Source organism: Carlito syrichta, unplaced genomic scaffold (genome assembly GCF_000164805.1).
Source record: "Carlito syrichta isolate Samal-C Ts95f unplaced genomic scaffold, Tarsius_syrichta-2.0.1 Scaffold305126, whole genome shotgun sequence".
Lineage (NCBI taxonomy): Eukaryota > Metazoa > Chordata > Mammalia > Primates > Tarsiidae > Carlito > Carlito syrichta.
In genome coordinates this window covers 111501-126635 of record NW_007249222.1, presented here as the reverse complement: position 1 = coordinate 126635, position 15135 = coordinate 111501, and the positions used below count along the sequence as shown (strand labels likewise).

Sequence of the window (15135 nt, the reverse complement as noted above, 5' to 3'; positions counted from 1 at the left end):
GTTGAACAGGGGAAGGTTATGAAGGCTCTGACTTCTAGTTTCAGCTCTAATAATGTAAACATGTGTCCTTTTTTCCTTAAGTGACACATTTCTCCCTCACACGTTCCTTTATTTTTAAATTTTTTTTTATTTTCCCACGGCTTAAAATTGCCTCCAAGTGTAAGCCTGAAGTTCTGCCATGCGTTCCTAAATGGTTATCATATGCCTATGCCTTGTGGTGAGAATAACTTTATTAGATGAACTTCATTCAAAATTGAGTTACAGTGTGCTTGGTTGTGAGCTCAAAGTTAATAAATCCACAGTGGAGCTCCCCTAGGGGAACAAAAAAGGAATAAGTTTGCCTACCTGTATATGAGGTCAATCTGGAAAACGCTAAAGTAACATCTATAGGTGTAATAATGGCTGGGAAAGATGTGTTAAATAAAACTTATAGGAAGTCATTGTTTTGTACTGAGCACTGGCCCCCACAGAACAATCCAAAATAGAGTCACTGGTGCTAAGTACCAATATGACACATTTCAATATTCAGTTTTCTCAGCTATCTACTTTTATTGCCTGCTTTGAAACTCAAAGGAAGCAGAAAAATACTCCAACAATCCAGTTTTTCTTAAAAACAGAAGATAAAAACCAACTGATCAGGAAAGGCTGATTTAAACGGAACTAACATGATAAAGAAACCCTCTTTGCTTTAACCCTTACAAGAAAAGTAACTTGATATTAACCAATCTGGATTAAAAAAAAAAATCATTATTCTATTCTTTGTCTTTGCTTAATCTATGTTACCAAAACCAACCGTTCTGTTCTGCCAGCTGGAACTCCCTCTAATTTTAAATGGAAGTGCCAACAGATTCATGCATCACTAATAAAAGTCAATTAAACTTTCAAACTAGAAATGTTACAATTTCAGTTTTTAACGGATAAAAAAAGCTAAGTTTTTGGACTCATGAGAGATCAACAAATAAAACAGTATAGGGGAGAGCAATGTTGTGAGATTGAAAGTAAAAAAATAATTGCATTCAAGTTAACTAGGGTCAGAAAAATGTCAAACTTTTCTTGACTGGTACTGGCTGTCACACACAGTTCTAAAGACATTAAAGCATGAAAAACTGTATTCTTGCCACTGAGGTAAATTCTGCATATCAAGGAGGTTCAGAAGAATTTTTTCAATGCCTGTTAAGTGTTATGCAGAAAAATAATTATCTGGAAGAGTAGGTTTTTAATGCTGATGAGTCTGACACAATATAAGGACATTGGCAAAGAATCCTATATAACACAAATGAACTCCAAAGCTACTGGTTTTAAATCAGTCAAAGGCTGTTCAATTAATTATTTGCAATAACTACATATTAAATAAGATGTCCTTAAGCAAAAACATCTATAAAAACCAGATTATGTATTGATCAGTTGGCAAAAAATGTTGTGACCAGAGGCTCAGAAAAACCTAACCCTATATTTTCTCTAAGAGTAATGAGAATGGTCCATATTTGCTAATTCAGTGTTCATGACAACTTTACAAAACCTAGTGATGGAGAATAATGATAATTGTCTTTGGGTATGTGTATATAAATATATTTGGGGAGGCTCACTTGATCTTTTTTGTTTAATTAACAGGAAAAATATTGTAAATATTTATAATGGACAACATGATCTGTTAATATATGAATACATGCAGAAAGACTAAATCAAGCTATTGAACATATATATTTCTTCACATATTTTTCATTTTGGGTGAGTAAGAACACTTAAAATCTACTCTCAGCAATTTTCAAGTATACAATATATTGTTATTAATTATTGTATTATGATATACAATAGCTCTCTTAAAATTATTTGTCCTAACTGAAATTTTGTGTTTGATAAGCATTTTCCAAATTTCCTACCTCTTAGCTTCTTGTAAATAGTATTCTATTCACTGCTTCTATGAGTTTGTCTTAGATTTCACATATACGTGAGATCATGTAGTGTTTGTTTTCCTGTGCCTAGATTATTTCACTTAATATAATGTCCTCCAGATTTATCCATGTTGTCATAAATGACAGTATTTCTTTCTCTCTTAAAACTGAATTATATCACATTTTATTTGCTCCCTCTTTTACCCATGAGAGAACTCTGGGGCTGAGGGCTTCTTTCTTTCTCTCTTAGAACTGCACTCTGCCAGGTTGGAAAAAAGTTAGACGTAGATAAGTAAAACTTTTTTTTTAAGTTTTATTTTTCTCTCATTCTATGCTACACCAGGGTGTTATAATTTGAATTTAAGAACTTTCATAAAAGTTTTTTTGTGCATGAATAATTGTTAAATTTTGTGTTTTTGTAAGAGGAGGAGGAGTGGAACCTTCTATTTTGTCATCTTGGGGACCTAAGCCTCACTTTCCTGCCATTATTTCCTTAAAAGTCAGAGCCCTCTAGTGGTTCTTTCTTCTTGAGACAGGGCCAGATTACAAACTAGAATCCTAAGAGACCCTTGTTTTGTTTTGTTTTGTTTTGTTTTTAAAGCAGACTCTGAAGGATTTTTTTAAATTAAAAGTTTACCTCAGGCAAAGAGGAGTGTCCTCATAAAGACTGAGCAGACTAAAACATCACAGAGACAGGTAGGATTTTATCCTGGCTAATCCTGGTGAGTCTTCCCTGTCTCCCAGCTCACAGGTGAATCTTGGGAAACAATGATACATACAAGGGGAAAGAGGGATAATTAAAGAGGAAGAGAAGACAAAACACTTTGCAGAAAGAAGACTAAGATCGATGCTTAGAGAATGAATGATATTACAGCTCAGAAGGGTCATATAGTTCTAATAGAAGATTTTGATTTCAGCTTGAATTCATTGTATATACATTTTAGGATAGTCAGTCTACTAATATCTAAAGAATGGTGGATAATATATCTTTGGAATATGCTTCAAAGTATCTTAAAATAAATACCTGTTTAAAACTAATGACATATTTAGGATTATTTATTTTTATTATCTCTATTTTATAGACATATAGAGATGTTAAATTACATGTGCAAAGTCCCCCAGGTAGCAGGTAATACTTTCTTTTGACAAGAGAGTAAATAAGTTATGAAGGTGGGTTTCAACATAATCTGACTGCAGAGTTCATGATTTTAAGCACTGCAAAACACTTGATAATCCCACTAGAATGAAAACAAATGCATCGATTTTAACTACAGAAGTAGAATCTAGAATATTATTTTAAGTGTGTGAAGAGGAGAGGAATGCATTGTTCATATTTCTGATCTAGCCACTTGATTGAATTGTAATGACATAAGACAGAAAACTACACAATTTCCTTGTTCTGTATATGTCTTCCTTATTTCTACTTGGTATTCACATCACTGTCTTCTTAACCTTCCACTAGAGAAGAATATAAATATCTGAGTTGAGATATAATTTCCCCATTATTTTATTTGCAAAGAAGGACTATAACACTATTTCTTCTTCTTCCAAAAATAAAACAAAAACAGATATGTAGTTTTTCTTTTATTTAATGAGAATCTCTGCACTTATTAGCCAAAGTAATTTTTTCTTTACTAAGATTCTATTACATAGGGGTATACTGAAAAAGTGAGAACATTGTTTTTATAGCTAAGATAATTGCCTACATTACTGTTCTTCAGAAATGTTATTTAAGAATACATAAAGTTTTATTGAATAGAAAATCCCCCATTGTCATATATATTCATAAATCATAAAAAATTGCTTATATGATTGAATCTTACTTTCACTCTTTATGTTGTCCATGTCACACCTTCTTAATGTACTCAGAATCCTATTATAAAAGCAGAACATTATAGAAGAAATACTGTTCTTTGAGCATTCCACAATATGCCTCCTGCAAATAACATCCTCTGTTCTGACCTTTGCATCTTTTCAAATGTTTACCATTTCCTTTGAGGAGTTCCCTATTTTCCACCCATATTGTACTGCTCCTTCCGTTAACAGTTTCTTCTGGACCTGTTTCTTTTGACTTCTTGACTTTGCTCCACTCATATCTATCTTCAGGTCATATCCTGATTATCTTCCTGAAACTGTACTCATTACTAGTGTTGCTCATCTGACAACCTCCGGTGATACAAAGAAACCAAAAGACTATATACTACAGAACAAATACACTTAATGAATGACTGAATGCTTTGAAAATACTTCCCTAACAAATGCCATTAAGTAAGGTGCATGAAAATATTTAAAAACAGTTTAAGTAACTCTAAAAATGATACATTTTTGTTTGCTTCTAATAATCCAGTGCTCAAAATATGTTTTTATCTCTTTAGTCTTCAAAATATTTGCCAAATATGTTAAAAACTTAAAATCATGATTTCTTCAGGTTTAAAATTAAGGTACCTATATTTCTTATTCAGATGGATGTATGTTTAAAAAGGGATTATTTGTTTGAAAGGCAGAATCTTGCACAGGATGGGGGTACTAACCCCCAAAGAAAAACTGGTATTATCCTTCGGAGGATGGGCCTCTTATAGTACAGGATTCTCCCTCTAGGTAAGTGTTCTAGGAGCCCATAGATTTTTATTTGGAAGTTTTGAGAAGATTGTGTAGTGATTTGCAGAAGAAACATCCCAAGTTGTGGCAATCTGGTGACTGGTTTCTTCTTATCATAACAATAAACCTGTCCACATCGCGCTGAGTGTTAAGTTTTTGAGAAAAACAGCAAGATCTCTGTGTCCCACCCTCCCTGTTCATTCTATCTCTTCCCCATTGACTTCTTGTTTGTTTCCTGGATGAAGAAAGTCCTCAAAGGGAAATATTTAGCTAATGTGGAAGGGTGAAACTAAACAAAACAAAAGTGACAGAAGCACCAAAAGGTATCAAAACTGACAAGTTCAAAAACTGTTTTGAGCACTGGAAAAAGCATGTCTTTAGGTGCATTGCATCAAACGGAGAGTACTTTGAAGGTGACTGAATTTTAAACATGTAAGAATAAATACACAATTTTTAACAAATAAATTCAGAGGTTTTTTATGCTCCCCTTGTATGTGATACAAATAAGACATGAATTATCTTTTCCTTATTTCCAGTCTCTTTCTATTTTCACTCATTACTTTCCTCTCTACTTTCATTTCTTGGTTTTATAACCTAAGCATTTGGTGCTTGTTTTCAACTAGTTGAGACCTGTTGTGAAATGGGGTTAAATATGTTATCTTATATGTGTTTATTCTATATATGTATATATCATATATATAATATTTGCACATGTTCTGATATGTCTTTGCAAGTAGTAGGCAGTAACTTGATAAATGATCATGGGTGCTCCTTTTTTGACTATATATTTACTTCATAGTTTCATAATAATGATAGATAAATATGAACAAATGGGACATGTTCATTTTTCAAAAATGGATGGAACTAGAGGGTATTATGTAAGTGAAATAAGCCAGGCACAGAAAGACAAAAGTCATATGTTTTCACTTATATGTAGCATCTAAAAAACATTTTCATGGAAGTAGTGAGTAGATACCATGAGTATCAGAGGCTGGGAAGGGTATATGGGAGGAAAAGAAGAGAGGTTGGTTAATGAGTACAAAAAAGATTTTTTTTTAAAGTTCTAATGTTTGATAACACAGTAGGGAGACTATAGTTACTAATTTATTAATATTTGGAATACTATCATGCTGTTCTATATGTATTACATGACTATTTGTGTGAATTAACGAGGAATAGAATGTGTACACCTGTATGATATTCTTATTTTTCTTACGGTTTCCAACTCTGCAGAGTTTACTTGGAGTTCTGCAGTTTGGTGAACACATATTTGTAATGACCATGGACTTATGCATTCACAAGCAGGATGTTCCTTCCCAATGACACCCAGTTTCATCCTTCTTCCTTCTTATTGCTGGGAATCCCAGGACTAGAAACACTTCACATCTGGATCGGCTTTCCCTTTTGTGCTGTGTACATGGTTGCACTCACAGGAAACTTTACTATTCTCTTGGCAATCAAGACTGACAGCAGCTTACATCAACCCATGTTCTACTTCTTGGCCCTTTTGGCTACCATTGACTTGGGCCTCTCAACAGCTACCATCCCTAAAATGCTTGGGATCTTCTGGTTTAGCTTCAGAGAGATCACCTTTGAAGCCTGCCTCACCCAGATGTTTTTCATCCACAACTTCACTGGCATGGAGTCAGCAGTCCTCCTGGCAATGGCATATGACCGTTATGTGGCCATCTGCAACCCACTCAGATATAGCACCATCTTCACCAACAAGGTTGTTTCTGTGATCGGTCTTGGTGTGGTAGTGAGGTCATTTATTTCTGTTATTCCATTCGTATTCCTCATTTTGAGATTGCCCTTCTGTGGGAATTATGTCATTCCCCACACATACTGTGAGCATATGGGTCTTGCTCGTCTGTCTTGTGCCAGTATCAAGATCAATATCATCTATGGCTTGGGTGCTATTTCAATCCTAGTGTTTGACATTATAGCCATTGCTCTTTCTTACATCCAGATACTTTGTGCTGTTTTCCGTCTTCCTTCTCGTGAAGCCCGACTCAAGTCCCTCAGCACATGTGGTTCCCACGTTTGTGTAATCCTTGCCTTCTATACACCAGCCCTCTTTTCCTTTATGACACATTGCTTTGACCGAAATGTGCCCCGCTATATACATATACTTATGGCCAATCTTTATGTTGTAGTGCCACCAATGCTCAATCCTATCATATACGGAGTCAGAACCAAGCAGATCTATGACCGTGTGAAGAAAATATTATTACAAAAATAAAGCATTGAAAAGCACCTAATACATATGAGATGAACCTTTTAAGCAGAGAAACACCATCTCATATTAAGTAAATTTAAATATGTTTTACAGAAATATTTACTTATTTTGGCTTCTTCTTGTATGTTGTGCTCAGAAATTGAAAGCCTACACTTTGTAATCTAATTTATATGACTCATGAGAACTCATTAGAGTTTTTTTGTGATCTTTGATCTCTGATGTTACTAGATTTAAGATTTTTACAGAGCCTGCCTTATTTTTTGTGTACTACCCAACTCTGTCACTCCCGTGAATGTTTCAGGTTTCTCTGTTTTTCTTTATCTCCAAACCTCCCTGTATCACTATCACAAGTCTTACTCTGCAACCACACCATGTCCTCCTTTCTTTTCCTTTATTTTTCTCTAACTTCAGCAATATGTCATTTTCATTCTATCATAAGAATTATATTTATATAATATCATGCTATTTCATCTAAACAATAAAAAGATCCATAGTTGTGCCATGAATTAACTGATTTTGTACATGAAAAGAAAGTGAGAAAATAAATGGGACCACAAATCACTTCCTTAAAACTTTTAAAGATTTTTTAGAAATTTATTTAGTTTTTCTGATGGACCAAGCTATGGTTTCAACATAATTAAAGGAACAATTTATAGTCTAGATGTATTGATTTTCTCTTACAGTTTTATTTGTCCTCTAGCTTATATTTGTATTCATTTTAGTTTATTGTGTTTTTTTCCTTTGTTCTGTCTCATGTTTTTTCCTTTGTTTTGTCTCATGCTTGATATGATTTTCATATCAAGCAAAGCTCAGGTTCAGTTTTAGTTCCACTTTTAACATATGTTTCAATGATTCTTAACTACTTATCTTTTAAATATGTTTGTAATTTCTATTTTACTTTTAAGTAGGCAGGGCTTAATGATATAATATTTCTAGCATTATTAGTATAGTACCCTGCATGTTCTTTATAGAAAATACTAAATAGTTGTTAGCTGTTACTAGTATCATTGCTATTACTTTTATTACAATATTTTCTTTTTATTTTCTCCCCCTTTACGACATTTCTACTATTAGAGATATTTATGGGTTTTTGTTTTTTCATTCACTCTGATATAAAATTCCCTAAACTTGCGACCTGACTAAAGTAAAATTAGTTATACATATTCACACATACATCCACAAACAAAAGATTAATATACAAACATTGTGAATTTCTTGAAGGTCTTATTCAATAAAATTTTTAAATTTGGAAATAATTACTTACAGAATTGACAGTTTTACTCCACAATATTTTATATTTTATCATCTCAGCTCATTTTCTCAGACTATCTATTGCATGTTTCTCTTTCTCATCTTCTGTACCTTCATTCTTTGTATTTTATGAGATGACTCTATGTGTCACATCTCTTTTTCATCAGCCACTTTCAGTCATCAATGCCAGCAGATTTCATTTTATAATTTTATTAGGTATTTTCATTTCTATCTCTGCTGCTAATATCTAAATACTGGGAACTAGCATATGGCATTTTGACATTGACTACATTCTCTATGCCAAATATCTCTCCCAACTTCATTTTACTCATTACACTTAACAAATTTGTGGGGAGTTGTTTTTTGCAGAAACATGCTTATTTGTTGATAAATGACTCTACAATCCAAATATACCTACTATACAAGATATTTCTTTAGTTTCACTTACCAGTAACTACATACTAGTGCCACACCAATTTTCTGACATTTGCGTTTCACTGTCTTTTTAAAACCTGTTGTTCAAATATGTTTGTAATAAGCAAACATGGTGGTCCACACAACAAATTTTATATATTTGCACATTGTAGACCAGTTTTTATCACACTCTTAAAAGTAGAGTTATATTCACTTTTCTTTGTTTTCTGTATACTTATGCTTAGTTACCTTACTTATAGTTTAATATTATAACATGGGTTAAATGCCTATCATCCTCTTTCCCCCTAGAACACAGGGAAATTGATATTTATTTATTCATTCAGTGACTCTCAGTGTGACTCATACAGCTACTGAATAAATGCCTATTGAATGAGTCAATCTAAGAAAGAATCAGAAAAAGATATGTTTAATATTAGTCATAGTATACCAAAAGAAATGTGATACTAAATGTATGTATTAGTATAAATTACACTTGGGGAAAAAGTTTTGTACACAAAAAAGCTACAGAGAATAGGATATTATTTTACATTATAGTGCATTGAAAAGATGTGAGTAAATGACTTGATTTTAAAAGCAGTGAGTGAGTGAGTAGATCACATCTTTCCAACCCAATGATTTATTCAAGCAAAATGGAATGTAAATTGACAGATTATTTGTGACAAGTGACTTTAACATTATAGAATAAATGTCTTAAATATGTTTATTGTAATCATTCTGGTTAAGATGCCCAGGTTGCAAATAAAAAACCCACATGGTTTAAATTTACTTCAACTATAATGAAATATATCATTTCACATAGCAGTAAGACTGGTGTAGGGCAGGATTCAAAATTGGCTGTTTTAGTGGCCCACAATGAAGTAAATGTTTTCATTTCTTTCCAGCCTTTTAGGTGTTAAAAAAAAATCCCTCAATAGAGACATAGATGTTTTTCTTCCATGACTGATTATTCAGAATTAAAATTTATAACAATTTCTAAACATGCCACTGATTAAGAGTTGGTATCTACCATTACTGGCTTATACTAATCATCCTAGGTATAATAAATATTCAGTATTTAACATAATATCCAATGTATTAAGAGATTTAATTTTTACTGATTTCTTCTTGTTTAATTACGTAAGGTAAATAATTTATTTACTAAATTTATAATTATAAAAATATACTTAGCGAGAGGCATCTTGTTTGATGCTGAATGTACAAATGCAACAAGAAATAATAGCCACTTTTATAAACAAAATCTTACAGTACAAATTTATAGATATTGGCTTGTAGTTACATCTATATAATAATTTATATTACATACAATTACTGCTTGCAGTTGTAAAATGTTGAGAAAATTTGTAATAATATGAAATAATTAAATGAACATATATAGGAAAATGTATTTGTAAATTCTGACACAAAAGACATTTCACCATTTTATTTTGAGTGAAAAGCAGAATGTAATCAACATTCTTTTAAATGAAATGAAAATGAAAGGAAAATGCTTTATTGATACTGATTAGTAATTTTTACAAATATACATTCTTGTGTGTGTTGTCTTTGTATTTTTATGTATTTGTTTTCCAAATGGACTGAAATGATAGGTATTGTAAAATAAAAATAAATAAATGAGAACTAATTGTAACTATAAAGGTAAAGTTTATTGCCTAGAAGTAAATAAGTATGCTTTGGTAGCATTATTTTTATATCATTTACTTCCTATTTAGGATGTGATTTTCAGGAGGGAGATGGATGGGTGGGTGATAAGGAGAGCTGTCTGCCTCTACATTAGTCACTGACTCTGTTGCAGACAATAGGATCTTTCCCAGGAGACTCAGGTGTTAGTCCTGGTTCATAGAAGGGTTTTGAGTTGGTTATGATTTCAGACATACTCCTAAGGGTCCTTAGTACTGATATTATAAAACTTTTTTCCTTTTAGCAAATATGCAAGAACTCTCTAGCCCCATCCCTGTTGCAGGTGAGTTTTCCCCAATAAATGTGTAATGTAGATGGATAGTGATCAGATACATCTATCTAACAGTTAAGAAACAGGTTGCAGCTGACCTTATTAAGCTGATATTCTCTATCTCACCATTTTAGAAAGACTTCCTGAATGAAAGAGGCCTTTGTTGGATCAGGCTGTGTCACATAAGTTTTTAAAATAAACATCAGCAGTAGAAGCCTAAAGATGTGATGTAAATGATAATTTCCAACCTCAATAGTAACTGCATATGAGAACATGGTCTCCAATAATAATATTAATAATAGCCCTAAATAAGGTTGAGGACGAGAATGAAATGCAGATTTATGAAACTGATTGCAAAAAGGTAGGCAGATAAATAAGATAACTGTAAGATGAACTTTACATATTTTGAAGGATTTACTGGCTAAGGATTTCTATTTTTAATGCCATTAATAAAACACTTGCCAAAAATTTGACTTTTCCTCTTACTTGTATCCGGATTCAATTAGAACCAAGACCCACCCGCCCCTTTTCCTTCCTCCCTCTTTCTCCCCCCTCCCTCCTGTCCTCTCTTCCTTTTCCTTATTTTCTTTTGTATTTATTAATACTTTTAATTTTTCTTCTTTTTTTCCCTCCTGTATCCCCTCTGTCATTTCCTTTTGTTTTTGTAGTCCTATTTTTCTCTTCAGAAAAAGAAAGAAGGAAGGAAGGGAGGGAGAGAGGGAGGATGGGTGGGAGGGAATGCAAACTGCGGTACGGTAATTCAGGAGCACGGGTTTCTTCAGCATGAGGTTGACTACAGTCATTGCCTTTTCTGTATTTCTATGCCAAATCACCTTCTCTCAACATACCTTCTTATTGTTCTCATGCTTCCCCCACAAGAAGGAGAACAATTGTTGATATCATGGGGTCTTCCTGGAAATCTGTCTACCTGCAGAAAATTTGGGCTTCTTTATTGGTTTAATTCCCATTAGAATACTAGTGACAAAGAAATGCATTTCTCTCCTGAAGATAATTTCTCTCTTAAAGGTCATTCCTGGCTGTAGTATTTATCATTTTTGTGCATCTACTTTCATATCTGTGGTGTGATGCAGTTTGTATATAAGGGTATAGGAGTAAACATGGAAATAATGAATTAATGAAGTATAACTCTTCATTTTGGGTCTGATTTTCTAAATATGTTGATTAAAATTGATAATAGTAAAAAAACCTTTAAGAAATTCTGTTGAATTTTCTATTATTACATCTAGTTTCACTTAGGTTTTCATATATAGTCTCATGTTCTGGGTGTTATCAATGTCTGTCTGTCACTGTGTGATGATGTGTTTAAGTAAGGTTTGCTACATCTTCAAAAAAGTATGAGATCGCAATATACCACAAACTTCATGTTTTTGACATTTGTTCTAAGTTTTGTGTGGGGTTTGTGAAATGATTATAAAATATTATCCAAAACCTCAGAGGAAAACTTATCCCACTATTCTTTCTGCTTGAAGCATGCTCAGTGTGTGCCTATATGTGACTTTGGACTCACATTTTAGCATTAGGGTTTTTTTTTTTTTAACTAAAAAGACAAAATCAAGCTTATCGAAGAGGGTTTGAACTAAGCATTTACAAATCGTAATCTTTCTTCTAGAGGTGGTCAGCTACTTCTCATCAATGGCAAGATGTTCCACATCAACACGACCATTTTCCACCCAGACACCTTTTTTCTTACAGGCATCCCAGGGCTGGTACCTTTTCATGGCTGGATTTCCCTGCCTTTTTGCTCTGTTTACTTGATGGCTCTGTTGGGCAATGCTACAATTCTACTGATCATCTGGTCTGAGCATACTCTGCGTGATTCTATGTTCTACTTTCTAGCCATTTTATCAGTCATAGATCTAGCCCTCTCCACAGCCTCAGTGCCACTTATGCCGGGTACGTTCTGGTTTGATGCACGTAAAATTGGCTTTGGAGCCTGTGTGGCCCAGATGTTTCTAATACACACGTTCACAGGAATGGAGTCCGCCATTGTGCTGGCAATGGCCTTTGACCGTTGTTACGTGGCTATCTGTGCACCACTCCACTACACCACCCTTCTGACACTCCGTGTGCTGGCAGGCATTGGTGTGGGTATTGCAATGCGCCCAATGCTACTCATGCTGCTCATTCTCTACCTAACCCAGCGTTTGCCTTTCTGTGAGGCTCGGATTATTACCCACTCCTACTGTGAGCATATGAGTATTGTCAAGTTGACCTGTGCTAACATTCGCATCAATGCCATTTATGAACTTTTTGTAGCTTCTTTTCTTATTTTGGATGTGATACTTGTTGGAATCTCCTACAGTTACATTCTCTGAGCTGTTTTCCGCCTCCCGTCTCGAGATGCTCGTCACAAAGCACTGAGTACATGTGGGTCACATGTCGGAGTCATGTGTGTTTTCTATACACCCTCCCTTTTCTCCTTCCTCACCCACCGATTTGGCAAAACAATCCCCCGTTACATGCACATTCTTGTTGCCAGTCTCTATGTGGTCATCTCACTTGCCCTCAACCCTATTATCTATGGTGTCAGAACCAAGCAGATCCGTGAGTGTGTGGTCCGTGCTTTTATTTCAAAGTAGTGTCTCTTGTTTCATTAGTGGTTGGGGATGGGGATATAACTGGCAGAATTTCAATTTTGAAGTTTTACTGGGTGATTATTTTCAAAATGAATCTCATTTCAAATGATCCTGAAGATCCTAGGGGAAAAAATTTTATAGAATGCTTTCTGTTCTTATATTTCCATGTATTCTCTCCATAGTGGTGTTGAATGTTGGTTCCAATTGTAGAGTTAAATAACAGGAGGGGAAAACATTCCACTGAAAGTCCTTTCAGTTTTTAACTATGGAAATTATGTGAAATTTCATTTCTCTGTATTGGAAAATAGGGTAGAATTCCAGAAAATAGGGCAAATTCCAAGAGGAATTTGCAGGGTGTTCTTCTACATATTTTGTGTAGTCTTATAAAGACATAACTGCACCATATCTCATGGGGGAGTCAGAGGCATTTTTGTAATTATTTTTAAAAATTTACTGTTGACAGAAACTAATATCCACAGAAAAATGCTGAAATAGAACACAAAGGTGGAATTACTCAAGCGGCTACATACTAATTTGCTGATGGCATGTTTGCCACCTGATAATACCAAAATAGCTTTACAGTTTTGTGACATGACTAATTGGACAAGAATAGAAATCTTTAGGGTCTAGAAATACATAAGATAGAATAATTGCATTTCAGCAAGGATTATGGGCTAGGATTTCAGTAAAAACTTCCTGGAAAGAAATAACAGTTGATAACACAACAAATATCTAAATATGACTGTCTGAAGAATTTAATACCTGTGCTCTTAAGGAAGTATTCTTTTCTTTTAGACATAGAAACATGAATATAACAGATTTCCCAAGTGTTTTCTTTGTCAAAAGTGCATTCAAAAGCATTCTCAACAGTGTATCTCCAAATTTGGATGTTTTATGTCATTTTTAAGTACACTTCAAGTTTAATAATACTTACGAATAAAGCACAAAAATGAAGACCAAATTTTCACATTAACAAGTTTATTTAATTTTTATGAAATTGATTTAAAACCTCCGCCCAGTGTGTGGTCCCCTTACCAACAGCACACAGATTTATCAACATTTTCCCCATGAAACTAACTTCACAGTGTCTTATCCTTAGAGGGAAAGTTTACACATATTTACAATTGGTCCAATAGGACTTAAACGTAAGTAACCTGCAAGGAATGACCTTCTTTATTAAAACTTTGACACCCAGTTTTCATGTTCTAACAATGTCTTTTATAGTCAAACTTTTCATTGTCTTTAACCATCAATTTCCTTTTTTGCTTTCATACCCTACAACAAAATACAAATATGTCTCAAAGACAAAAGCATTGAAGCATTCAATTCATTTTCCCTCAGCTATTTAACCTATATAAAGCTCACAGTATAATATTTACTCTAATAAAAATGGAGACAGGGTTCTGAAGAGCAGATTTCTAAGTAAATAACATTTTTCATGAGTAGAAAAGAACAGAAAAAAATTACACAGTCAAAATGGTTTGATTTAATAAATTTCACTTCAATGTAATAAAACTGATCCTTGTATAGGGTATGCAATAGGTGCACAATATAATATATCAGAGAATGCACAAATTAAGTGAAGAAATTTGGATAGGAAACATAGTAACTAAAGATGGCATTGCAAATGGCCTTAGAAAAAAAATTGCAACCAATATTCAAATGTAAAATTTTACATTGCCAATTTGTGATGCTATAGCATGGTTTTATTGATCATATATCCCTAAATTATGTTGCAATATCTTCCTCTAGTTTAAATTTTGTTCCCAACATTTTTCAAATTTTGAAAAGCTACAACTTGATGACAGCTCATGTTGATAACCTTTCCTAACAAAGTAAGACATAAACAGCTTGAGTATGAGGACAGAAAAATAGGTATAAATTTCTTTCTACAAATAATGAATGGTGTGACCTGACAAGGCAGGTTTTATCTTAAATATTCATTTTGTTACATTTTCGGAAGGGATATTATTGTACTTACATGTTACAGTATTAAGTGAGAGAATGTATTGGTAAGTGTAGAGTTATTTCTAACATTGTGTAAGTTTTATTATTAATACTGTCTCTGTGTATTTTATATATTTAAATTTTTATCCTGAAAATGTATTCCAAATATTAGAAACATAAACAGTTACTCTTATAGCATCGGCTTTTTAGAAACAGCATTGCATTTTG

General features: G+C 33.5%; 1 protein-coding gene and 1 pseudogene across 1 annotated transcript; both read left to right on the top strand.

Annotated features, from left to right (window-relative positions):
* The first annotated feature begins 5796 nt into the window (after window positions 1-5796).
* LOC103263480 (olfactory receptor 52E2-like) lies at window positions 5797-6732 on the top strand. The gene has a single exon (XM_008061164.1). The coding sequence runs from the start codon at window positions 5797-5799 to the stop codon at window positions 6730-6732; it is 936 nt and encodes a 311-aa protein (XP_008059355.1).
* A 5292-nt stretch (window positions 6733-12024) lies between these two features.
* Window positions 12025-12963, top strand: LOC103263492 (annotated as a pseudogene).
* Window positions 12964-15135: the final 2172 nt, after the last annotated feature.